This window comes from Aquarana catesbeiana, linkage group LG01 (genome assembly GCF_042186555.1).
Source record: "Aquarana catesbeiana isolate 2022-GZ linkage group LG01, ASM4218655v1, whole genome shotgun sequence".
Lineage (NCBI taxonomy): Eukaryota > Metazoa > Chordata > Amphibia > Anura > Ranidae > Aquarana > Aquarana catesbeiana.
The window spans coordinates 910,428,440-910,455,125 of record NC_133324.1 but is presented as its reverse complement, the minus strand read 5'-3'; the positions used below and the strand labels follow the sequence as shown (position 1 = coordinate 910,455,125).

Genomic DNA, 26,686 nt, shown 5'->3' with positions numbered 1-26,686 from the left:
AGCTGCATTAGCCACTCCGTGGAGTTATTCCAGGGCGTGCCAAAGAAGATTGCAGTTGGGATTTTAGGACTCACGCACAAATTTAGACAAGAGGCAATTAACCTTCAAGCAAAGTCTTTGGAGTGTGGACTGAAACCAGAGAACTAACTAACTGCAGACACTGTGTGCTGCCCTACAGAAAAGCCTACATTTCCAATTAGACAGAACCTCTATGGTGTGCTTGCAGTGAGATTTAGAAGATTAGAAAGACCATTCCTGTTGCAAAATAGGTAAGCAGGAAGCTTGGGGCTGAATATGTAATGAACAAACATGTTCTACAATGTGGACATACCTAAAAAAAAAAAACTCAGCATCTGCTCACTGTAGCCACCCAAGGTCTTAAGGGTTTCCTCTTGAAAGGTTAATATCAAGGGTTGGAGATAGTGACAAGTTTCATTAATTTTTAAAGGACCAAAAAACACATAACTTTTAAACTAGTTCATGCTCGGATTAGTTTTATCCAACCTATAGTGTGAGAATATTGGCTTTGCTGTCATGGACCAGCCGAGACAGGTCCTCTCTCAGACTCCATCGTACACAAGGATGTGCTGCGAGACGCCCCTTTCTATGGACTCGGAGAGCCATGCGTGTCACCACATTCCACTCTCCAAGCTTTCTTCATTCCTCCAAATTTCATTTCCTACGTTACACCCATCCAGGTGGCTGGAAAATTCCATCACAGACAAAAGGGAAACAATTATCAGGCCTGGAGCACAAAGCGATTCTCCCAGACGGCTCCCTCCAGAACCGCTTTCCTTTCTGTCACTGGAAATCTGCTTTCATCCCGGACATGTACAGACTTTCCACACATTAAAGTGGACCCAAATGGCAAAGTCAAAGCGTATGTCCAGGCATAACTTTTCTATTTAGTTTTAGATAGATTGAGGAAGCATCTAGGATGTTACTTCTAACTGGGATTCTCTTAGAGATTTTTCCTTATGTTTTGCTCTTTCTGTCTTATTGACCATTATTAGCAGGGCTAAAACCGGATGAAAAAACTTTTTACATTTGTCCCTGGAAAAGGAATAATTTTATATCACTCTGAAGATATTGCCTCTTCCTGTTGTGTCTTTAGGACAGGACGTGAATAGGAGAGCATCTCAATGGAACACAGGTTGCCAAACCAAAAAAAACCCACAAATAAATAAAATAATAAATAATATAGAAGGTGCCATCAGTTTTTAAAGTGGAACTAAACCTTCCTATCATTTTCAGCCAAGAAAACTGACATCTTGGCCTCTTTTGATCTACAACTGCCATGATGCTGCACATGTGATCAGTTATGACACCAGCCATTTAATGGCTTGACAGTTTGGTTGAGAGCATAACCAATGTGACCGTTACATTTCTGGTACATGCCGAGAATGTAACCGTTTTTTGAAACGGTTAAATCAATGAGTTTAGTTCCACTTTGAGGCAAGTTTCACATCTGTGTGGGTGGTTCCCGCTGGAGGCCTGAACCTGTTCATGCAGCCGCAACCACCCACACAGAAATAGCCGCTGGATACATGCAGGTGCCATTAATGCTAAAGGCACGTCACATGCACTGGAAATCGCACCCGCACTGGGAGTCGCACTGCACCTGCAGTTCCCATGTGGGCTGCGATTTCCGAAATGCTGCAGGGACCTTTTCACTGTGTTTCAGGAGGCACAGCAGCCCATTCGAATGAATAAGCTGCCGTACCTACGCAAAAGGTGGCTCGCAGGGCGGCATAGGTGACTACCTAGGCTAAGAAACCTGAACAGTGCCTCCATATGACTGGGTGCAGGCGCTGTTGAGCTGACGGTTTTCATCCCAGCTTTAACGGTCAACTGAACAATCGTCTTTTATCCAATAGAGTGGTGCCAGCAGGGCCATTCGCTGCTCGAATTTTGTCAGAGTCAACAAGAATTGGCTGAAATTTGAGCAGTGTAGGGCCAGCTTTATCCCCCTTAAGCCAGCAATAGACAGATGGAAACAGAGGCAGTTTAGCAGGTACCGACCAATTTTTGTTCAATGTGTGGCTGTCCCTGCTCAACAGCAGTCCATTGTTTGACTGTCTTCCGTCAAAGAGACATGCTGGAAAACTTTTGTCGATCAATGGCTTCAGCCAACCAGTGCAATGTATTCTGACAGTATTGAGTTCCGCTATCAGAAAACAAAGTCCCAGTGGGTGTGTGTGGTGGGGATTTTTTCGAATCCACCTCACTCATGTGGATGGAAGAATCTGTGGCTAGCCTTCTCAGGTAGCCCATATATTAGTCATTTTTGGACCCGATTCCTTCATCCACACACTCGATGTGGATGGGGGAATCCTTCCTGTTGAGTTATTGTAATTTGACAGCGGGGCAACTTCCCCAAAGTCAGAATACACCGATCAGCCCAGCAGCACTGATCATTCAGGAAAGAAAGACTTCTGCACAACCAGCCTGCTCATACATGGATCAAAATTTGGCTGGTCCCTGCAAGACCGGCCGAATTTCAATCCATGTGTGGCCAGCTTTAAGTGTTGGCTTTACATATACTTTGTTGCTGTGGTGCCTTGAAGACAATTGAAGATTTTGCACAACTTCCGTCAAGGATAATGAACTTCCCCCTCCCCGATCAGCTGGGCTCACCTCTGTTTACATACACACGTTGTCCTTCTGCTTTCACTTTCCCGTCCTTACATTGCACCTCCCTGTCACCCTCTAAGTAATCTTATCACAGGGAGATACAGCCCACCCAGCTGGCACAACACTTGTGCTAATAGGACGGCATCTTAAAGTGGCTGTATACCTAATTTGACATTTTTATCTACAGGTAAGCCTGTAATGAGGTAAAATTAATATCTCCTAAACCTGTACGGTTTAGGAGATATTCCCTTTGCATGCAGCCGCTGACGTCAGTGCTGCATGCGCTCTGAATGCCTGGCAGAAGGTCCGGTAGACGCTGCCGGTGTTCTATCAGATACCGGATACTATGCGTGGGAGTGACATCATCGCAGCTCCGGCCACTCACAGTGCCGGAGCCACAAACTGGAAATAAACGCAGAGGGCAAGATGTCAGCTCCCTCGGCGTGGACCGGGCTGCAATACGGGGGCTTTGATCTAAGGTAAGTATTTCATAATGAGCTAGTATGCGGTACATACTAGCTTATTATGCCTTTGCCTTGCAGGGTTTCTTTTTTTCTTTTTTTTCAGATGTGCAGGTATACAACCGCTTTAATCTTTGTAAACACCATTTAAAAAAAGCGAAGCAACCGCCCACGCAGGAAATACCGCTGTTTCCAACATGGGGAGAAGGAGTTTGAAAGGCACAGTCCACCTTTTGCAAAAAAGTCAAATGCATCCAAATTAAAGAAAAAGAATTAAAAAAAATGTGCATTTATTCAAGTTTTTTTTTTTTTGCATTGAAGCCTGCAGAGCATTGAGATCACGATCAGTGTGACAAAAGGTACAATGCACAGGCTCCTGCATGGTTTACCTCCTCCTCCTGGAACCAGGTCCGTGCGGAGATAAAGACCTTCTGTTATGGGTACGGTTGCCACCTCATCCCTTTACACAAATAAGCGGAGCTTCAACTTTTGGGTGCAACTCCGCTTTCATTATTAGTGTACCATGAAACATGGTTCCAAAGGTGCTACTACAAGACTAGGATATAGATATTTAACTGGTAGAACAAACTGGTAGATCGCCAATTAGTAGCTACTGGCATATCACTGCACTCACCAATAAACAACAAGTGCTGAGATAACGTTTCAGACACATGGAGAGTCCACTGAAGTCATTCAGTTACACCCAACCGGTAGTCTTCCTTGGATAGAGAAAAAGCCCCGTACACACGGGCAGAATGTCGGGAGACATTTGCCTGTACAAAAAATACCAGCCGACATTCTGCCCATGTGTATGTCGGTCTGTCCGACAGATAGCGGCCGCTCTGTCTGCTTTTGTCGAACGTGCATGCTGGAAAACCAGCAGCCGACCGACTCCTGATCCGTGCTCTCAGCCAATGGCAGAGAGCGCTGATTGGGGTGTTTTGGCAGGGGGGCCGTCCCCCTATAAGAACACAACAGCTCAGCGGGGGAGATCACTGAAGTAACCTCACATAGTTAATACAGTGGCTTCTGACCGCAGCGGTCAGTTTTTTTTGTGCAACCCGCGGGGTTGCACAAAAAATATAACTAGTGTGTACGAGGCTTAACAGTAAGGGCTCATTTGCACAGACAGCGGTAAAAACAGGCAGTTTGAGTTCAATCCCTGATCACCCCTCCAGCCAGATGAGTTGTACACATGCCACAGACACAATGCTTTGCTTCGTGGCCGAAGCAAAAATGGGGCCCATACAAGTGAATAGGGCTGTGCCACAACCAACATGCAACGGCATGCATAAGAGAGTCACTCATAAGGGAGTCACGTGGGAAATTGTGGGATTGAATGGGACCTTTGCACACGTGGTCCAAGTACATCATTATAAGGATCAACTACATTGCTTGCTTTATGAAGGGGTTCCTTAACTAATGGCTGTACAATTTTAGCCTTTTAATGAGAAAATTGCACACATGATCAAAGAGCCACCCATACCAATCAAGACTGAACGTTTCACATAGGTGTGCCATAATTGTGTAATTTTGGCCCTTTTATGCAAACTTTGCACAATCAACCAGTCACCACTAATGATCGGAACTATCCACATGTAGGGACTTCTGTGCTCCGGAAGTGGCAAGTGGCGTAGATATCCGCGGGTGGCTCAGGTATCTATGCCTGGAAGTGGGAGCAAAATACCTGTATTAGACAGGTATTTGCTTCCCCCTGAAAGGTGCCAAATGTGACAACGGAGGGGGGGAGTAACCGGAAAAGCGGACATTCCATTTTTGGGTGGAACTCCGCTTTAATGATCGTCTGTGCAAATTTAACTCTTATCTGGTTTCTTTGCTTGTGACAATTGGAATTGCCCACAATGAAGGTTTATTGTAGGGATTTCTTAACCTTTATCTTTGCAACATTAACTGTCTTATCTGATCTATGCATGTGTAGCAAGATCCCAGGCCTCCTTTAGTCTAATGAAAACCTCCAGGGCCAAGAGTTGCTGACATTCTTCTGTGTAGAGAGGGTTGTAATGCAAGGAAGATTCATGGGTGCCATACACTTCTTGAATGCAAAGAGATTTTTTTTTCTCTTTCATAGAACTTTGGGAGAGGGTGTTTAGGGCCAGCACACCCTTAATGTTATTTTGGCAGACTCCAAGACTTCTACAGGTAGACAGCCATGCATGGAAAGACATCCAGCAAGACACCACATCTGCATGTGTAGGAATGCCGTCTCCTATGGCAAGAGTCTTAGAACAGTTCCTAACACAAGTTGTAACAAACTCCTTTACTTTCTCTACAATCACTTCTTGCAGTTCTTCAGCCCGCTGAGCTCCCAGTCTCTCTCACTAGACTCACTGATTCACTCCCACTGAATCCCTTGAGCTCTTCCAACCTTCTCACTCAGCATCTTCCTCAAGCGTCACCCCCACTTTTCTGCTGGGTCCCTAGCTTGGCACTCCAGATACTTCTCAAGTTTCACCCCACTGGCCTGCTCGGTCCCTGGCTTGACACACAAGGCTGCTCTGCAAGTGTCACCTCCGCTGGCTGGGTCCCAGGCTTGATACCCACTGAAGTTTCCTGATTCTTCACCGTGCCTGGTTGGTGAGAATACTGCTACGGTACTTGCTTCAGCTACTCACGGTGGACCCTGGTAATAAGGTGAATGGTCCCTTAGTGGTGACAGATTTCCTTCTACCTCCGACCACGACAAGTTCTCCGGCCGGCAGAACCATCACTTCTGGTTGGACTTCAAGCCACAATCCCAACCCTGCGCTGCTCTCTTGCTTCTGGATAGGTCCTCAGACAGCCTAGCAGCCAGATGTGCCCGAGATAGGCCCAAACTCCAGCCTCGCAGCCCTGGGCAATACGACACACCCAGACAGCCCTCAAGGTGGCACAGAAAACATATCACCTTACTCCACCCAAATATATAGGTTCTCCCATCAGGCCAAGGGATTTAAGAAAACCCCTGCCCATTGGCTGAGGTACCCCATATACTGCTAATTTGTCCTTGTCTTATCTAATGTCACCAGGTACCAGGGCACTTAGTGGCAGAAGAGAGAAGTGTAGCAATTCCAGACTTAGAGTAAAATCAATTGATCCCTAACAACAAGCCAAGGTAACTACACCTGGCAGGTAAATTTAGGAGCAACCCTGCCCAAACATCAGGGTGCTACACATGCGCAGAAAGTAAAACTGCCAATACACTAGCAGAATTTCATTTGAAATATTTTGTTTTAAGAATGTTTGTTCAATTTTCCAATGGTTAGTGGGGTCAAGTCGACATTCCTTTTCGACCGACAGTGGGAAGTAAAATTCAAATGAACGGATTTCTAACATAGTACAGTAAAACCTTGGTTTGAGAGCGTTTTGCAAGACAAGCAAAATTTTTAAATAAATTTTGACTTGATATACAAGTAGCGTCATATCACAACTGAGTATAAAAGAGAAGAGAGGCGCCTCTAGTGTAGCAATATGGTTACATTTAATGAAGGTACAACATTTAGGAACATATTGCTACACTAAGACCCGGTTCACACGGGGGCGACTTGTCAGGTGACCTAGCCGCCTGACAAGTCGCCTCCCGTTCTGTACAATGGAACCGTTCTAATCGGAGCGACGCAAGTCGCTCCGACTTAGAAAAAGGTTCCTGTACTACTTTGGGGGCGACTTGCATAGACTTCTATACAGAAGTCGTTTTGCAAGTCACCGTGGCAGTCGTGTGCAGGTCGCCTCGGTGGGGCGACCTGCAAGTCGTGCCGCCCCTAGTGTGAACCGAGCCTTAGAGGCGCCTCTCTTCTCTTTTATACTCATACTGTGCAGCTCCTGCTGGATTTTGCTTCTAATCCCTTTGTGGATGGACATTTTATTGTTACACAACCCATCACATTGCTATAATCTTTTTATATGGACTATAAACTGAAGGATTTATGAATAAATGGTTGTGGAACAAATTATCTGAGTTTCCATTATTTCTTATGGGGAAATTCGCTTTGATATACAAGTGCTTTGGATTACAAGCATGTTTCCGGAACAAATTATGCTCGCAATCCAAGGTTTTATTATACAAATAAACTCCATTGTGTACTTAAAAGTGGGGTATGCCTGTATGTAGTTTTAATTCAGTGAAATCGAAGGTAAAAGCAAACTAGTTGTGAAGTACTTTCGAATGACATTTGTCAAGACATCGGAATGTACTGAGAATTTTTGTACAAATTTGCTTTCAATATTCTACTGCATAGTGTATAGCCAGCTTTACCCATAACAATCGGACCCACGCTGAAGGTTCATGTGGGATTTCTTAAATTGGTTATCTTTGCAATTTTAACGCTCTTCCCTAAACTCTGTGTGCACAATCAGCGAGTCGCTCATGACAAATCCCAATTTCCATCACTTCTTTAAGGTCATCTTTGCAATTACAGCCGTCTGATCTATGCATACATGGTAGAAGAAATCGCCCACATTGAAAGTTTCATGTAGGCATTTCATAACGATCGTCTTTGCAATTATAACAGCATTTGATCTGATGCACACCTGGTCATAGATAGAGTCGTCCATAGTGATTGAAACTGCCCACATTGAAAGCTTTATATAAGGAGTCTTAGCAATCATCTTTGCAATTATATATATTTGATCTCTGCATACATGACAAAAGAATCGCACATAGCGACTGAAATCGCCCACACTGAAAGTGTCATGTAGGGATTTCCTAACGATCGCTTTTGCAATTATAACAGCATCTGATGTTCACATGGTCTGTGAGTCGTCCATAGTGGTTGAAACTGCCCACATTGAATGTTTCACGCAGGGATTAAAGTGTTACTAAACCCACAACAGTAAAATCAGTCTGTATATGCAGTAAAGCATGCTTGTTATACTCACTGTGGAACCTAAGGGGTTAATCCTCTGTATTGTGTAAAAAGGCTGTTTGATTCCGCCTTAACATCCCCTTCTTCCACTGTCCCCAATCCATCTCCTGATAGAACAGAGCCTTGGGGACAAGCTGCACATGCTCAGTTTGGTGTGTATTTCTAGGGAGGTTTTTTTTTTTCTTGGGAGGGTGCATGTGATCAGCACAGGGCCAATCAGCACTTTCCAGACAGAGGGTCAGGAGTTTTGCAGTCTCATAGGACAGTCAGAGGGGAATGAAAACTCATCCTACAAGCTTTAAACAGACACTGATAGAAGTCACAAGACCGCTATATACTCCTCATGAGAAAAAAAAAGTATTTAGCAGTTCATATTTACTAAAATAATTGCATTTCCATGTTCTGTGTACTGTGTGTGACCAGATATAGTAAATGCAGGATCCTGGGTTTAGTAACACTTTAACAATCATCTTTGCAATTATAGCGATCTGATCTATGCATATATGGTAAAAGAAATCGCCCACAGTGATTGAAATTGCCCACATTGAAAGTTTCATGTAGGCATTTCAGAACGATCGTCTTTGCAATTATAACAGCACTTGATCTTATGCACGGAGGGTCATTGAGTTGTCCATAACGATTGAAACTACCCGCATTGAAAGCTTTATGTAGGGATGCCTAGCAGTCATCTGTGCAAATATAGCTATGTGATCTCTGCATACATGGCAAAAGAATCGCACATAGGGGGTTATTTACTAAAGGCAAATCCACTTTGCACTACAAGTGCAAACTACAAGTGCAAACTGCACTTGAAATTGCACTGAAAGTAAACTTGGAAGTGCAGTCGCTGTAGATGTGAGGGAGACATGCAAGGAAAATAAAAAACAGCATTTTAGCTTGCACATGATTGGATGATAAAATCAGCAGAGCTTCCCCTCATTTCAGATCTACCCCTTAGATTTAGAGTGACTGCACTTCCAAGTTTACTTTCAGTGCAATTTCAAGTGCTCTTTGCACTTGTAGTTTGCACTTGTAGTGCAAAGTGGATTTGCTTTTCGTAAATAACCCCCATAGTTCTCAAAATAGGCATTTCATAACGGTCGTCTTTGCAATTATAACAGCATTTGATCTGATGCACGGAGGGTCACGGAGTTGTCCATAATCATTGACACTGCCCACATTGAAAGCTTTATGTAGGGATTTCTAGCAATAATATGTGCAATTATAGCTATGTGTTCTCTGCATACATGGCAAAAGAATCGCACATTGTTCTCAAAATCCTCCACACTGAAAGCGTCATGTAGGTTATTTCATAACGATCATTTTTGCAATCATAAACAGCATCTGATCTGATGCACACGAGGTCAGAGGGTCGCCCATAGTGATGGAAACTGCGCACATTGAAAGATTCACATAGGGATTCTTAACAATCATCTTTGCAATTTTTAGCCATGTGATCTCTGTATACATGGTATAAGAATCGCCCAAGTGATCGAAATCGCCCACATTAAAGTTTAATCGCCCGCAAGTTTCAAGCAGGTATATCGCAACGATCATCTTTATCATTATAGCAGCATCTGATCTGATGCACGCACGGTCGCCCAAAGCATAGCTCCCAACTGTCCCTGATTTGGAGCAATGTCCCTCTGTCCCTCATCATTTGTCCCTCATTTTGGTCTGATCCATATAGTTGTACATAAAATGCATTTTTTATCTTTCAAAAAGTGTTCCCCAGTGCTAAACCTTTCATCCAAATTCTAAATTGCTGCATTTGTACATTTTAAAAGCCAATAAAAAGGAATAGTAGTGGTAAAAAAAAGCCCTTGTGGATTTAATTAACCTTTTTTTTTGGTTAATTCTTCTTCAAGGGGGCGTGTCCTATGCCTACGTACATTTGCTAGTAGGTGTCCCTCATTCCCATCACAAAATGTTGGGAGGTATGGCCCAAAGTGATGAAAATCACCCACATTAAGGATTCTATACATGCAACTTTAGCCCTTATTTTTTTTTTTGCTAAACAGCGGAATAAAAACGCACATCAGATGTCGCTTTTTGGATGCCAGCGCTGCAATAAAAAGTCAAGCAAACTAAATAAAAGAAAAACAATTTCACTTTCAAGCCAAAAAAAAAAAATAATAAAAAATATAAGAAACCATTAAAAAGGCATAACTCTGGAAATTCCCTGTCTCCCCTTCAAAAATACTTGACGGGGCTCCAAGATTCCAGGCTTTCTTAATAGTTCCATGGAAGAATGTTCCAATTGTCTGTAAGGAAGGGGGGGGGGGGGTGAAACTTACCCAGCACCGCTGCCATTGTACTTGTGCAGTTGGATGTGTATGGGGGGAAAGAACTGCATTGTGGAGAGCGGAGAGATGTAGAAGCTGCTGCAGCTGCCAGATCTGTTTACAAAGGACCTGGGCTGCAAGCCAGTCCTTTATGAGTCACCGACCAGGAGGGGAGGAGACGCGGGTCACATGGTTATACAATTATAAAAAAAAAAAAAGTGGGTGCTTTTTTTTGTAAAAACCAGTCACAGGAAGTCTTGTGGAGTTGTGTCACCGGGAGAGTAATGTTGTAGCCGTGTCATGCAGCAGCAAGCGCTCTCACTTTAATCTGATGACTGATGTGTCACCGGCTCCGTACCCCACCCATCTATAAAGGGATGACGGCTCATTCCCGGCAGGTGACAGCTTGCTCCTACGGATCATATAAACCCTGCACAGTCTAAATCCCGCGACCCTCCATAGTCGGATTAGTGCACCTACAAGTCTCAACATACACTATATTACCAAAAGTATTGGGACACCTGCCTTTACACGCACACGAACTTTAACCGCTTCAGCCCCAGAAGATTTTACCCCCCCTTCCTAACCAGAGCACTTTGTGCGATTCGGCACTGCGTCCCTTTAACTGACAACTGCACGGTCGTGCGACGTTGCACCCAAATAAAATTCCCCCCCCCCCCACAAATAGAGCTTTCTTTTGGTGGTATTTGATCACCTCTGCGGTTTTTATTTTTTTCGCTATAAACAAAAGAAGAGTGACAAGTTTGAAAAAAAAAAAAAAAACACAATATTTTTTACTTTTTGCTATAATAAATATCCCAATTTTTAAAAAAAAAAAACAAAACATTTTTTTCCTCAGCTTAGGCCGATGTTTTCTATATATTTTTGGTAGAAAAAAGAAAAAAAAAAAATCGCAATAAGCATATATTGATTGGTTTGCACAAAAGTTCTAGTGTCTACAGATAATGGCGGCGAACTGCGTTTTTTATCGTGACTGTGACACTGCGGCGGACACATCGGACACTTTTGACATTATTTTGGGACCATTCACATTTATACAGCGACCAGTGCTATAAAAATGCACTGATTACTGTGTAAAATGTCACTGGCAGGGAAGGGGTTAACACTAGGGGGCGATCAAGGGGTTAGATGTGTTACTTAGGGCAGTGTTTCTCAACTCCAATCCTCAAGGCGCCCCAACAGGTCCTAGTGTCCTAGCGACCCCGATCTGTGGAAAGAGCCACGTCAACGGCTCTTTAAACATGTGATCGGCCGTGTCCAATCACAGCCAGTCACATGTAAACAAGGAAGTACCGGTAATCGGCGCTCCTCGCCTCACACTGACAGAGTGTGAGGAGAGGAGAGACGATCAGCGGCATCTCCTTACAGGAGACATCTTACATGTAATCAGGGCACTGATCATCAGTGTCCTGATTACAACAGTGAAAAACAGTGTAATAAATCAGTGCCCACCAATGCCAGCGATCAGTGCCCACCACTGCCCACAAGTGCCACCAATCAGTGCCCATTAGCGATGCCAGTCAGTGCCGCCTATCAGTGCTGCCAATCACTGCAGATAATCAATGCCCATCAGTGTCGCCCATCAGTGCCGCCCATCAATGCCCATCAGTGTCCATCAGTACCGCCTATCCGTGCCGCCTATCAGTACCCACCAATGCCGCCTATCAGTGCCGCCTAACAGTGCTCATCAGTGCCACATATCAGTGCCACCTATCAGTGCCCATAAGTGCGGCATATTAGTGCCTCCTCTTCAATGCCACCTAATCAGTGCCCATAAGTGCCGCCTCATCAATGCCCACCAGTTCAGCATATCAGTGCCGCCTCATCAGCGCACATCAGTGAAGGCGAAAAATTACTTAGTTACAAAATTTACTGATAGAAAAAAGTGAAAAACATTTTTTCTCTAAATTTTTGGGGGGGTTTTTTTGTAAAAAATAAAAAACCCAGCAGTGATTAAAAGAAAGCTCTATTTGTGTGAAGAAAATGATAAAAAAATTGTTTGGGTACAGTGTAGCACGACCGCGCAATTGTCATTCAAAGTGCGACAGTGCTGAAAGCTGAAAAATGGCCTGGGCAGGAGGGGGGTGTAAGTGCCCTGTAGGCAAGTGGTTAATGGCATCCCAGTCTTAGTCTGTAGGGTTCAATATTGAGTTGGCGCCCACCATTTTCAGCTATAACAGCTTCAACGCTTCTGGGAAGGCTGTCCACAAGGTTTAGGAGTGTGTCTATGGGAATGTTTGACCATTCTTCCAAAAAGTGCATTTGTGAGGTCAGGCACTGATGTTGAATGAGAAGGCCTGGCTCGCAGTCTCCACTCTAATTCATCCCAAATGTGTTCTATCGGGTTGAGGTCAGGACTCTGTGCAGGCCAGTCAAGTTCCTTCACCCCAAGCCTGCAAGCCAGGCCTTCTCATCCAACATCAGTACCTGATCAGTGCCTGGAAGAATGGACAAACATTCCCATAGACACACTCCTAAACCTTGTGGACAGCCTTCCCAGAAGAGTTGAAGCTGTTATAGCTCCAAAGGGTGGGCCAACTCAATATTGAACCCTACAGACCGAGACTGGGATGTCATTAAAGTTCATGTGCGTGTAAAGGTAGGTGTTCCAATAGTTTTGGCAATGTAATGTATCTGATAAATTTAACTACTCGCCGACCAACGGCCGTCATTCTACAGCGGCAGGTTGGCTCCCCTGCGTGAATCCCCATAGCTGAACTGCGGCCGTGATGTCGGACGGTGACCCGCGATCGCTCCTCTGAGAGCCATCAAGTGTAAACAAACAGATCCCCGTTCTGTCAGGGGAGTAGAGAGAGATCGTCTATTCGTAGTGATCAGGAACAGCGATCTCTCTCTACTCCCTGTCAGTCCCATCTTCCCACAGTTAGAAACACTCCCTAGGAAACATTTAACCCCTTGATCGCCCCCTAGTGTTAACCCCTTCCCTGCCAGTGACATTTATACAGTAATCAGTGGCTATTTTTAGCTCTGATCGCCGTATAGATGTCAATGGTCCTAAAAAAGTGTCAAAAGTGTTCCGATGTGTCCGCTGCAATGTCGCAGTCCCGCTATAAATTGCTGATCACCGCCATTACTAGTATATAAAAAAAATAATAATAAAAATGCCATAAATCTATCCCCTATTTTGTAGACATTATAACTTTTGCACAAACCACTCAATATACAGTTTTTGCGAATTTTTTTTTACCAAAAATATGTAGAATACATATTGGCCTAAACTGATGAAGATATTCGTTTGTTTTTTATGGATTTATTTATTATAGCAAAAAGTAAAAAAATATTGTTTTTTTTTTTCATAATTGTCACTCTTTTTTTGTTTATAGCGCAAAAAATAAAAACCGCAGAGGTGATCAAATACCACCAAAAGAAGAAAAGAATAAAAGATTGATCGCACACTTGATGCTGTAGAGAGATTTCTTTATTGTCACGAGCCAGACAAAATTGCAATGATGATCAGTTGACGCGTTTCACGCGAAAAGAACCGTGCTCGCTCACAACAATTGAAATGCTCACAATACAAGCTACTTAAAGGCGTATATCAAATCAAACACCTAACACAAAACACCTGTAGTTAAAGAGCAAATCAACACAAAACTTCACCGACATAAAAACATTTCTTAAAATGCTAAAACATCTGATCACAAAATACCGTATTCAAAACAACAAATAGACAATGTAAACAAGAAATGTATTAAAAACAAAAATAGAAAAATGAGCGAAAAAACATGTATATATACCAATATAAAATCACATATATCACTGTATAACAAATTAAAGAGGAGTTCCAGTAAAAAAAAAAAAAAAATTAAAAGTCAGCAGCTACAAATACTGCAGCTGCTGACTTTTAATTGAACACTTACCTGTCCCTGGGTCCAGCGATGCAGGGGATCGAAGCCCCGCTCGTCTCCCCCTTCGTTCAGTGGCGCCGGAAATGCAACTGTGGGCGCCGGGTTGTGGCTTCACAGCCTGGCACCCACTGCGCATGCACGAGCGGCGCCGAGCGCCGTGATTGTCCGCTCAGTCACCTGGGACCTGTAATGCGTCCCAGATGATTGACAGGAGAGAGGGAGCAGAGCTGAGCCCTTCCTGTGCCGAGGGGGAAGTGATGTCACCAGCCCAGGCACTGGAAGAGGCAGACTACGAGGGACCACCTAGCAACAGGCATTTAGAGGTGATTAAAAAAAAAAATATCCAAATGTTTTTTTGTATTTTTTTTTAGGATTTTTCATGTAGTTTTTTTTTTTTTTTTTTTTTTGGGTGGAACCCCACTTTAAGGCTAATTGTGTGATTTAATGCTTATTATTAAAGACTTCCTAAAAACTGTTCAAGGATAAAAGGAAACAATAAGATGCTAAACCATATACATGATGGAAAGAATGTGCATACACATGAAAAGCAACCATCTCCATATATATATATATATATATATATATATATATATATATATATATATATATATATATATATATATATATATATATATAAAAATCATGTGGAGGCAAAATATTGTGTATAGAAATGCATGTACAGCGCAAATATTCCACACAGAACCACCCTAGAAAGCAACGAAAATCACTCGCTTTTCAAAAGGGAAAAACTTCTTTCTCGCCTAGGGAAGAAATGCAGATGTGGTGCTTTTCAGCACAAAAGAAAAAAAAAAATCTTTTATAGAAAAATGTATATCTATTATATATTATCTATATTATATTATATCTATATTATTATTATCATCAAAGGAAAACAAATCCAAAATAGTAAAAAAAAAAAAAAAAAAATTAATTTAAAGCGGATCTTAACTCTTAATATGATGTTGCCTCCTATCCACACCTCCTCCCCTCCGCTTTCTTTTTAATTCACCTTTTTTTTTTCTTTTTTTTTTTTAAATAAGAATTCTCTGGCCTGCCGCTCCATACATGTTACTCGCCCAGGCGAATGACCTGCACTTTACCTAATGTGCCTTCTGGGATTTGTACATCACATAGCCCAGGAGGCAATGCATTCTATGCATTAAGGTGAAAAACCTTCTATAGTGCAGCACCCCCCCCCCCCAGAGTCCCCCTGTTCTACTCACCTGAACCCAGTCTTTCCAGCGCCGAGAACGAGCACACCAGCTCCAGCCAGGTGTCTCGAGTCCTGATTGGATAGATTGGCTCCCGCTGCCGTCAATCAAATCCAATGACGCGGGAGCCGGGGGGGGGGGGGGGGGGTCCGAGTCCTGCTGTCTGTATCTATAGACGCAGCAGCAGGACACAGGAGCGCGCCCGCACGAGTGCCCCGAAGGGAGAGCGCTTCTCCAACGAGGTACTCAAGAAGAGGAGGAGCCAGGAGCGCTGCTGAGGGACCCTAGAAGAGGAGGATCGGGGTCACTCTGTGCAAAACCAACTGCACAGAGGAGGCAAGTATGACATGTTTGTTATTTAAAATAAAAAAATTAAAAAAAATGAAGGCTTAGTTATCCTTTAAGTAAGGAGGAGGGCCTAGCAGCACGCCATCAGGAGAGCGGCCGGCTGAACTTGGAAGAGCTGGCAGCTTCCTGATGTCATGCGAGGGACGGAGCGGGAGGCAAAAGAGAAGTGGACCACATTAGAACAACGCTGGGGGGGGGGGGGATACCTTAAGTCTACTTTCACACTGGGGCGGGGGTGCGTTAGTGGTAAAGCGCCGCTAGAATTAGGGGTGCTTTACCGTTGTTTTAGCAATGTTTTTCGGCTGCTAGTGGGGCACTTTTAACCCCCGCTAGCGGCCAAAGAAAGGGTTAAAAGTGCCTAAGTTGCCGCGCTGCCCATTCATTTCAATGAGCAGGGCGTTTTGGGAGCGGTGTATACATCGCTCCCAAACTGCCCCAAAGATGCTGCTTGTAGGACTTTTTTTCCTGTCCCGCAAGCGCACCACCCCAGTGTGAAAGCACTCGGGCTTTCACACTGGGGAGGCATGAGAGGCGCTTTTCAGACGCTTTACAGGCGCTATTTTTAGTGCTAAAACGCCTGAAAACTACCGCAGTGTGAGAGGGGTCTGACTGTGCAGGACCCAGAACCAGGTAGATAAGAAAGTAAATGGTCGCACATAGGAGCAGCAAAATTGAACCAGGCAAGCAGAGGTTTAAAAAATGTAGGGGGTTGGTTGTAGATCAGCTTTGACTCTATATTTCTTGCCATTACTATAACCTACCACCAAAAAACAATACAAAATAAATTCTCCTGCTCCTGGCAATCGCAGCAATACCACATACTGTATATGTGTTTTTTGTGGTTTGTACCCATAGTAGGGCCCGGAAACAATAGTGTGCATTTTGCTGTTTTTTTTCTTCTTATCCTAACTAAATACACTGACCCTGACCCCAACCCTGACCTTACCCCAACCCTGACCTTGACACCAGCCCTGACCCTGACTTTGACCCCAACCCTGACCTTGACCCCAGCCCTGACCTTGACCCCAGCCCTGACCTTGACCCCAGCCCTGACACTGACCTTGATCAAACCCTGATCTAAATATTTTATCTCTATTTTATTTTTTACATAGACGTTTTGGGGTTTACATTTTTCTCTGGCTAAAGTCCACTGTGGGCTGACATTACTTAGCCGGTCTAGGCTCTGCATGGCTCCCGACTTTAAAGCGGTTGTATACCCATTCCGACGACTTTTCTTTACATGGACAATTGCAGGTTATAAAATTTGTTGCACTAGATGAATGTCTCCTCACCTGCTTGCCTTGCAAGTAATTTGTATATTTCTGTCTAATGACGTCACCCGTGCATGCGCCATATGTCCTAACTTTCCGGCAAGCATATACCCTGCCAGAAAAATGCCGCGGCTGCATCATTTCCTAGTGTCGATGTCCGCCCCGACATCCCGTGATAATTCCTTATACTTCTTCCGCATCGAGAAGAGGATCGTGGACAGTCTCCGATTCACTAGACTTTGTTTCTGTAGTAGCCAGAAACGAAGCAGAGGCTTGGATACTGCAATTACTGGGCATGCGCGGGATTATGGAGAGGAAAAGCTACTGCGGGAGGAAGTAAATTAGAAGACAGACGCGGAAGACCAGAGTTGATATGGCACCGGCTAATATCAAGCAGCAGCGTTTCGAATAGAAGGATGTTTGACAACAAGAAAGATTTTTGGGCATACTCTTAGCGCCCATTTTATTGTAAATAAATAATTAGATTTTAATATTGTTTAAATCATTTATCTTTTGGAAACTTTACTACTGCTTTAACTGTTGGGATCCACCCAGCTACCTGACCAGCAGCTGGCTCAGCCTCTCAGCCCACTGCTGAGAGCCTGAGCCAGGCGCTCCCATCCCCCTCTGCAGCCCAGTACTCCAGTGAGCGCTGGAGGGGCAGAGCAGAGAGCCGGTGACTGACAGTCACCGGCTCTCTGCTCACTGAAGGCCAAGAGCTGAGTGATCAGCAGTCTGTGATCGCTCAGTTCAGAGGCAGCGGGGGAAAGATGCAACATCAACCTAGGCGAGTATAAATGGGGTTGTTTTTTTTTCAGTCCCAAACTTCTCTTTTAATTTTCAGCATCAACGGTGTTTAATTGCAAAGAGAAACAATCATTTTAATCACTGAAGCAGAGATGCAAGGCGGCAATTTCAAGTGGAACGTTTGTTCATCGCAACCATGTACAGGCAGTCCCATTCATGTCAGACACATGGACGTTTGACATCCGTGTGGGTACAGGTGGGTGCGTGCCCCAGTACTCACACTACGAGGTGGTATCAAAAAGTTTCGAGACTAGCTCCGTTTACAAGAAAATACTTTATTGATCTATGTTTATACACGATCACCTTCAAAATAGTCCCCTTGCACAGCAATACAGGCGCTCCCAGCGTTCCTGCCGCTGATGAATGTGTCCTGGAAGTCCTCTTTTCGAAGCGTGTCAGGCACCTTCTGCTATGAGCGCTCGATCTCAACAATGGTCAAAACAGAGACCTTTGAGGGGAATCTTCAGCTCATTGCAGCATCGCCGTAAACTTGCCGAATCATGTCAAATGTCTCTGTGGCAGATTTGCCCAGTTTTACGCAGAATTTCACGTTTGCTCTTTGTTCCAACTTGCTGTCTATGATGAAATACGCAGACATGGTAACGCACGTGGTCAGAGTAGCACCATTTGCACAGCTCCCGATGTACACAGGACCAGGTCTTTTGGCACACTGACTTATGAAGGTCGGTGCTCCCTGTGGACCTTATGCTGCCATCTGTTGGCGTGTTACAAAACTAGTCTCAAAACTTTTGGATACCACCTCGTATCTGTGCTTCGGGAAAATGCATCCGTATAGATGTCAAACTGGGACCAGCGGCTCAGTCCGTTTAGCCACTGCCACCCAGTAGACATGAATGGGACTTCCTGCATACACAGGCAAGGAACACCAGTACATGCAGTGCAAGCAAACATGGCCCTGGTCACGGATGTGCGTTTAAAGTGGTTGTAAACCCTTTACAACCACTTTTTGTAGCTACCCTGGGTATCTCCTAAAGCTGCACAGTTTAGGAGATATCCCCTGTATTTACATGTGCCGACGTCATCGGCACATGCGCACTGAAGCACACTGAAGCAATGACATGTACGTGCCGTTGCTTCAGTTAGACTGTGCCGTTACCGGCGGCTCCCGCGCGGGAGTGACAGAATCGGTGAACGAGGACCGCTGCAGGGGCTTCGATCTCGGGTAAGTAATTCATAATGAGCTAGTATGCTATGCATACTAGCTCATTATGCCCTTGTCTTGCAGGTTTGTTTGTTTTTTTTCTTTAGGGTTTACAACCACTTTAAGTACGCCCGTGTGAAGGAGGCCTAATAGGGGTCATTTAAAGAAAATAGATCTTTCTCAAACTGGCAACATGCCTTATCATGTGATTATTCGTAAACAGAAAGAATTCTTTAAACAGGCACTTGAAGCACAGCAGAACAGAGGTTGTACAATCAGACTGCAACATGTGGTCAGCTTTAGGACCTTTGTCAACGAGCTTTGGTTCAAGTCAGACGGGTTTTGCAACCCCATACAAGTCTGTAGAATGCACAACCTGCTTGAAACAGGTGAAATGGCATTCAGGAGAAGAGTCATCTGCACCACCCAGCGAGTTCTGAATGATCTCGGGAACATCTCAAACTGATGCCATCCACACCCGCCCAATGCCCATTGACACAAACCCTTAGGTTTTCCCAACAGCTACGTAAAATAAAGGCCTACCTAAAGCATCCATCCATATTCATTTAGACAGGTCCATTAGTTATCATTAACTCTATATAGTTATTAGTGAAATCAGAATTGTACAGTCTGCGTGGCCAACCTTAGACGACTGTGCAGGTATTTAGGATCAACTGGGCGCCGCGCACCCACGTCACGTCCGGGAAAGCCAACAGGAAGCCTGGAACGCAGTTGGAGCGCACACTGCACACCGGCCTCTGACTATATTGTGTCTACCATAGACTGTAGTCTTTTTGAGGGTTTTTTACTCACTGGATGGGGCGTTTTGTTTTTATCCGTGTTTTTTTAATAAAATAACCTTTGATACTATACTATGGGAGCCCATATCTATTCCTTATGAGGATCTAATACTGGGATTTTTACTTTTGGCACTGGAACAATACTGGCTGGTCATAAGGAGGGACAGACAATACAAAAAGTATTTGCATAAGGAAATATTGCCAAGCTACTGTTTGGCAATATTAAGAATAAATAAATAAAAGGTTTCAGGAGATGGCAGTAGTGCCTCTTGAACCCCTACCAACCGCCGGTATACCACCTCTCTGAAAAGCAATCCACAATAATCTGCGTTGACGTGCCTTTTAAAATGAACGGCTCAGCAGTGCAGTTTTCAGGTTACCGTGACTCAAAGGTGTTAAATCCGGCCTAAAAATAGCAATATTTTCCTTGTGCAAATACATTTTGTATTGTCTGTCCCTCCTTATGACTGCCCAGTATTGTTCCAGTACCAAAACTAAAAGTGGTGACATAAGGAACAGATGACAGCTCAGTGAACCAGGACTGTAAACGAAGGGCTTTTTCACACATAGGGCACTGTGCTGGAAAATGTGTATATACAGTATGTGTGGTGAGCTTTGGATTGAAAATGAATGGCACCACACTGCAGTACAGGAACACGGAGAATTGTGGTGCAATGCAATGATGCAAGTGTTTTTTTTTTTGCCTTGAGGGTGATCTGCCAACCCATTTAATGATGGGGCACTATTCCTCCCACTAATACCAATGATGGGGTACTATTCCTCCCACTAATACCAATGATGGGGCACTATTCCTCCCACTAATACCAATGATGGGGCACTATTCCTCCCACTAATACCAATGATGGGGCACTATGCCTCCCACTAATACAATGATGGGGCACCATTTCTTCAACCAATTCCACTGATGGGGCACTATTCCTCCTCCCACTGACCACGGGCTCTATGTAATTGTTTTATTTCCATTGGCCACCAAGTCTGAGACATTGTTTACTTCCACTGAAGCCAGAGCAGTTTTTACTCCCAATGGGTCCAATCCGTCCCCACTAAAAATCTGAAGGTCAGTAAACTGGCCCTATGTTTAGAAATTTTATACATCCCGATTTAGACATTAAAGCGTTTGTTTGCTCAACATTTCATATTCCTGATTTGTGCCTGCTGTACAATGTAGTTGTCTGTGAAAGTCTCCTGTTCTTTTTGTATTGCTTCCTTTATGCGAAAGCCCTGGTGTTCCTGCCAGTCCCTCTGCTTTCCCATTAAAAACTGACCACATTAAGCAGGAGAACACACCGTGGTCAGTCCTCTAGCTGTGCTGGGAACTCAGTATGCTCTCCTCCAATGTGCAGATTTGTCCTGACATGCCCCTGCTGCACAGCCTTTTACTGGGAGGCTCAGTGTGCTGATTCTCCTCCTCCCCCAGCTCTTATGCAGCTGAGAACAGAGGGAATGTGATCACTTACAAAAAAAAGGGAAAAAAATTATTTATAATGTATTTTTATATCTATACCCAAATGTTTTGCCTTTAATTTCTATTTTAAACTGAATGGGTTGTTTTACAAGGTCACTTTAACTTTAAAAATGTCCCTGTTATTGCCTCACTCCCATCTGGCTACCAGCCTGCCCACCACATGTGCGCTTTGAAAAAGACCTTTAGGGCCAATTTACATATATATGTGTTGTGCGAAAGCACGCATTCATGTGCACTAAACCGCAACATGTGTTACGTTTACTAATGCATTGGGGTGCAACTGATTCTGAATAGCACCCCAATTCACTAAGGCAACACACACATATGCAATGACAGTGCACCGTAGTATGTTGCAGCGTGTTGTGGCAAAAATATGCCTACATTTTTAGGACATTATGGTGGATAACGATACACGAACCCACACGAGCAGGACACAGGGGGGAAGAGAGTGTGGACGTCACACAGTAGCAATGACGACATGTTTCGGAGGCGTGGTGTCAGGGAAATGGCTGTAGAAGAATTGGCAATCTTGCCAGTAACAGAGAATGGCACCATAGGTGCATCCCTGCGTGCACACCGGTAGAAGTTTGGCTAATTGGCGTACACGCATACGCAATAGCACACGCATAACGTGACAGATGGGATCTCTTGCTGGCCTATAAAAGGCTGCTGCTGTCTCCTCCAAAATGCTGGATTGTCATCAGCTTTCCTGTGCTCCTGAACCTTTGTGTCTATTTCTTGGATTTCCCGTTGTGACCCGGCTTGTTCCAGACCTCCCTGACCTCTTCTCCTGGCATTTCCCTTGGCTTGTTCTACTGACCTTCCTCCTGCTTGATCACCTGTGTATGACCCCCGGCTTGCTTCACGGACTTTGCTCCTGCTTACTGGCTTGATCACCTGTGTTTGACCCCGGTTTGCCCTACTGACTTGGCTATTACCGGCATGCCCACCTATGTATGGCCCTCGGCCAGGCCTCTACTTCTGTATCCCGAGTGCATGGATTACCTTAAGCACAGCTGGAGTTCCTAAGAGACATTCATCTTGCTAGCTACTTAGCGATCCTCCACCGTCTCCAGGTGATCATCTGACCTGCTTGTCCTGACCCAGCTGAAAACCTGTGCTTCTTTGGGCACTATACCTACTGTGCCACTCTCAGGGGTATACTGCACTTAGCCGCAAGGGGAGCGCCTCTCTGCATATTGGCTTCGAATCAGGTACGCGACACGTTGCCTCCTTCCGAAAACACTGAAACGTGTTATCATGGCAACTGTGCGACATCTACACTCTTGCCCCCTGTATTCTGCTTGCGTGGGTTTGTGTGTCCTTAGAGAGCAGTACCGGCTGGACCGGGCGCAATGCGCATTAGGATCTGCACATTGAGCGTGGTGGTGGATAGCCTCAGATGTGCTGCCAGGATCTGGGCACCTAGGTTGAACGTCTATGGCTCCCCCTTCCCCTGTCAGGATCTTGAGGTGGTTTTAGGAGTGTGGCCACAGTGGAATCCTTATGCTGTATCCATTTTCACACAGTTTGATTATAAAGAAACTGCTCTCCAAGGAATACTAGGGACTTTTCAGGCAACTAATCAACGATTAATAAAAAGATTGAAATTTAGGCTGCTATCTCTGCTGTTCGGCAACAGCGTTATTCGGCACACAGCACTGCTTGGTTGTTCGGACTTTTAAGGTCCTTGCTCCCCTCTAGGGGCTTTGGTTGCTACCATCGCGCAGCAGCACTTTTGGGGTCTCTATAGCTTGGTGGTATTAGGGGGAGGGGGGTTCTTCCTGCTCATCAGTTGATGCCAACGTTCATCCTGTCCTTTTTGGAGGATCGATACACCTCTAGACCTGCAATTACCTAGATCCCCATTGACCGACCATACGTGCATCCACGTTTGATTGCATATTTAGCAGTCTCCACTTCCCCTTTGTTTTTATTTTCATCCTAGTGACTGAATACCAATACAGCAGTGTTATCGCATATGACATACCCCTGAAGAAAGGACTCTACGGAGGTCCAGAAACATGTTGGGAGCAGTATTGAAGGATTTGCATTTTTAGATTCATGTCTCTTATATGATCTTGTTTATGCAGTATATGTAAAACCCCCTTTTTTTTTGGGGCTATATGCACCTATATTTTTATAATAATAAATTTCAATCTTTTTATCAATCGTTGATTAGTTGCCTGAAAAGTCCCTAGTATTCCTTGGGGAGTATTTTCTTTATAATATTATTCAAATTGGGATGTTGGCAACATATGGGTCTTCTATAAATTATGCTGTATCTATCTTCACATAGTTTGACTATTGTAGTGTTTTTAACTTTACCATATTAAAGCCGAGTTACATTAGGGCGGCTTTGCGCTCTCTTCTTTTGTGTTTTTGTATAGAAGAGTAGAAGGGTCTACCTTTTCTCAGAGGGAAAACATCAGAAAAAGTTATAAGTTCTCTATAGGATGGCCCCCAGAGAAACACAATAATCCAGAGCTGGGCCAACTGAGGAGCTGGGTGCTGACAATGGCAAACTTTTAGGGCTCTTTCACATGGGGCAGATCAATGATGATCCGCCCCGTGAACATCCGCTTGCTCAGCGGGGAACGCTCCACCGATCCCTGCTGAGCAGGAAGATGACAGGTCTGTCTCTGCACACTGTGCAGCGACGGACCTGTCAGAGCGCCGCTCTCCCCTATGGGAGATCGGATGATGATGGACCATAGAGTCCGTCGTCACCCGATCCGATAACGGATGGAAAAGTAGGTTTTTCCTCCGTTACACGTTTTCGGAATTGGAGCGGGTCGGATGTCAGCGGACATGTCACTGCTGACATCCGACGCTCCATAGAGATCTATGGAGGGTCCGTTCAGGTCCACCTAAAAAACTGACAGGCGGACCTGAACGGACAGTCTGTGTGAAAGAGGCCTTACGCTTTTTCTGTTGATGTCAGTGGAAGCACATGCTAACAAAAGATCACAAAAACACACAGGATAAGGCTCCATGCACACTGGACGTTAAAATAATGTTACAAAAATGCCAGTAGCTTTGCAGTGAGTCATTGGACGTTTTTTAACGTTTTTGCAATAGCGTTTATTAGCGTTTTTCCGCGTTAGCGTTTTTTAGGGTTTTTTTTTTTTGTTAATTTTTTTTTTTTTTTTAATGTATCAAAAACATTAAAAACGCTGGTGAGTCATGTTTTTGAGCGTTTATCGACGTTTATCAGCATTTGGCGTTCATGTGCGCATGGACACAAAGGATAACGAAGAGGGCTGTTAAGAAAAACGCCAAAACTCCCAAAAACTATGAGCTTCAGTGTGCATGGAGCCTTAAGTAAAAGCCAACAACTTTCCATCCGGTCTTTAAATGCCCCTCCTGGTTTGGACTTTCCCAGCTATAAAATTGTGATTGTTTACTTTGTAATGTTTCTGAGCTTTCTGCACAAAGTATTTCACTTTCACTATACTACTTGTTTAGATGACATTCACAGCCAAAAAACACACAAGGAAAATGGAGGATGTGAAAGCGCCATTAATGGGTTTAAGTAACGCTGAAATTGCCAAAATGATGCAAATCGCAACATTTCACCTGGGGTCAAACTGATGTTCATTTTCAACCGCAGTGACAAAATTAGAAGAAGCAAGATTTTAACAGCGAGTGTGGTTTTCATTCAGGAAATTGCATTCCTTCCGTAAAATGTAAAAAGCAAACAAAATTTTTAATTATTTTCAAACAACATCCGTCCAGTCATCGTTTATTCGAAAATCTACTTGTGTATAGCTAGCTTCAGACAGTCATCACCGAACTAGATATCCCCTTTGGAAGAATTCCCCTCAAATCTTGTGGGGACAACTCGAAATTTTCGAATTTCAACTCATTTTCTTTCTTGGGGACAATGGTCACCAGTACAAATGGATAGGTGAATCAGACCAATGGAGGCACAAAAAGTAATACACATTTGTCAAGAGGGTGTGATCCGTCCCCACTGTATTCACACGTTTTGCCACTTTAAATTTACAATTTAGGTTGGGCTTTAAAGGCTTAGTTCACCTTTCTGACCATGTTTCTTATATGGGGTGTAACATAAAACATGGGTGCATCCCTCAAACCCAACCTTCAATCTGCCCCTCAAACCCAACCTTCAATCTGCCCCTCAAACCCAACCTTCAATCTGCCCCTCAAACCCAACCTTCAATCTGCCCCTCACCCACCTGAATCGCAGGGTGGTTCTCCCTTGGGTGTCCTGTGGAAATTTGAATTGAGCAAGGCTGTGTGTGGCTCCATTCACAGAACCTCTAAATGGAAAGGCTACAAGTTCCATTTGCCACCATGGCATTAGAATTTGTAGTGCGGTGATGTTGCCACACATGTAGTCCATGGTTTACTTCCTCTAGCCCCACAAACCTGGAGATGGGAAATAACCAATGCACTGTACCCTTGACACACTGATCACGGTTCCAATACTTTTCAGTCTTTAATTAAAATTTTTTAGAAACGTAAAATTTCCTAATTCTTTGCCAAAGGTGGACTATGCCGTTAACATATAGAGCTGCCTTAACAAAGTTACAATAAGCTTACCAGAACCCTCAGAAGTTCTCCCCAGAAGCTCGCTGACCCTCCACGTCTGATTCGTGAGGAGAACTATGAATACGGCGCTGTACACAGGACCCCGTAGCAGACCAGGTATACACAAGCTCCTGTCTGATCTGTAACCCAGTGACTGGCCAGGTAGAGATCGATGGTCTAAATGTTTATCTGTCTGGCAGCTCATAGGAAAGCTGAGGATATAAACAGGACATGTTTTGGGTTGGAGGGTCACTGACCTCAGATGTCCACACTACCATCATCCAAACAAGGATTTCTTGTTTTTATGTTAATGTTTTCAGCACTTCAATGGGGCCATGGGTAAATAATAGGCCTGAGGCCTTGCACCAAAGGTCATGAATGGGGCTTCTGCCTGGATCCTAATGTTCTTAAAATGGAAATCCAGTATTACTAGAAAAACAAAAACCCTCATATCTGCCTGCTTCTGTTTTGCATATCCAATGCACCTTCCCCAGCCATTCACACTGATAGCTAATGCTGCCTTCAGGATGATCACTTAATTAATCCCAGTGTTGTAATGAGCAGCATGCAACCATAGTGTCTCTTAAAGGGCTCATATACCCTTGCATTGGCCCTTTGAAGCACAATCCACCACTCTTCAGAGGGCGTTTGACAGAAGCAGTGGGGAGGCATTGCGGTGGATTTACTTAGGCCCCTTTCACACTGGAGCGGTTTTCAGGCGGTATTGCGCTAAAAATACCGCCTGAAAACCGCCCCTAAACAGCCTCCGCTGTTTGTTCAGTGTGAAAGCCCGAGGGCTTTCACACTGAAGCGGGGCGCTCGCAGGACGGTAAAAAAAGTCCTGCGAGCCGCTTCTTTGGAGCGGGGAAGGAGCGGTGTATTCACCGCTCCTAAACCGCTCCTGCCCATTGA

At 44.3% G+C, this 26,686-nt stretch overlaps 1 protein-coding gene across 4 annotated transcripts in view; it reads right to left on the bottom strand.

Moving 5' to 3' along the window:
- The window catches only part of LOC141120337 (RING finger protein 24), a 173,989-nt gene that overhangs the window by 25,549 nt on the left and 121,754 nt on the right, over positions 1-26,686 (bottom strand). Inside the window, exon 1 of one of the 4 annotated variants that reach the window (XM_073611006.1) lies at positions 25,787-25,946. The exons of 2 other annotated variants lie outside the window; for them this stretch is intronic. Coding sequence is in view for 1 of the 2 variants with exons in the window: in XM_073611004.1 (XP_073467105.1) it covers positions 10,255-10,313 (59 nt within the window). In the remaining variant the exon portion in view is untranslated. Of the gene's footprint in view, positions 1-10,254; positions 10,761-25,786; positions 25,947-26,686 lie in introns of those variants that run through there. One more of the 4 variants, XM_073611004.1, reaches the window with a different exon arrangement.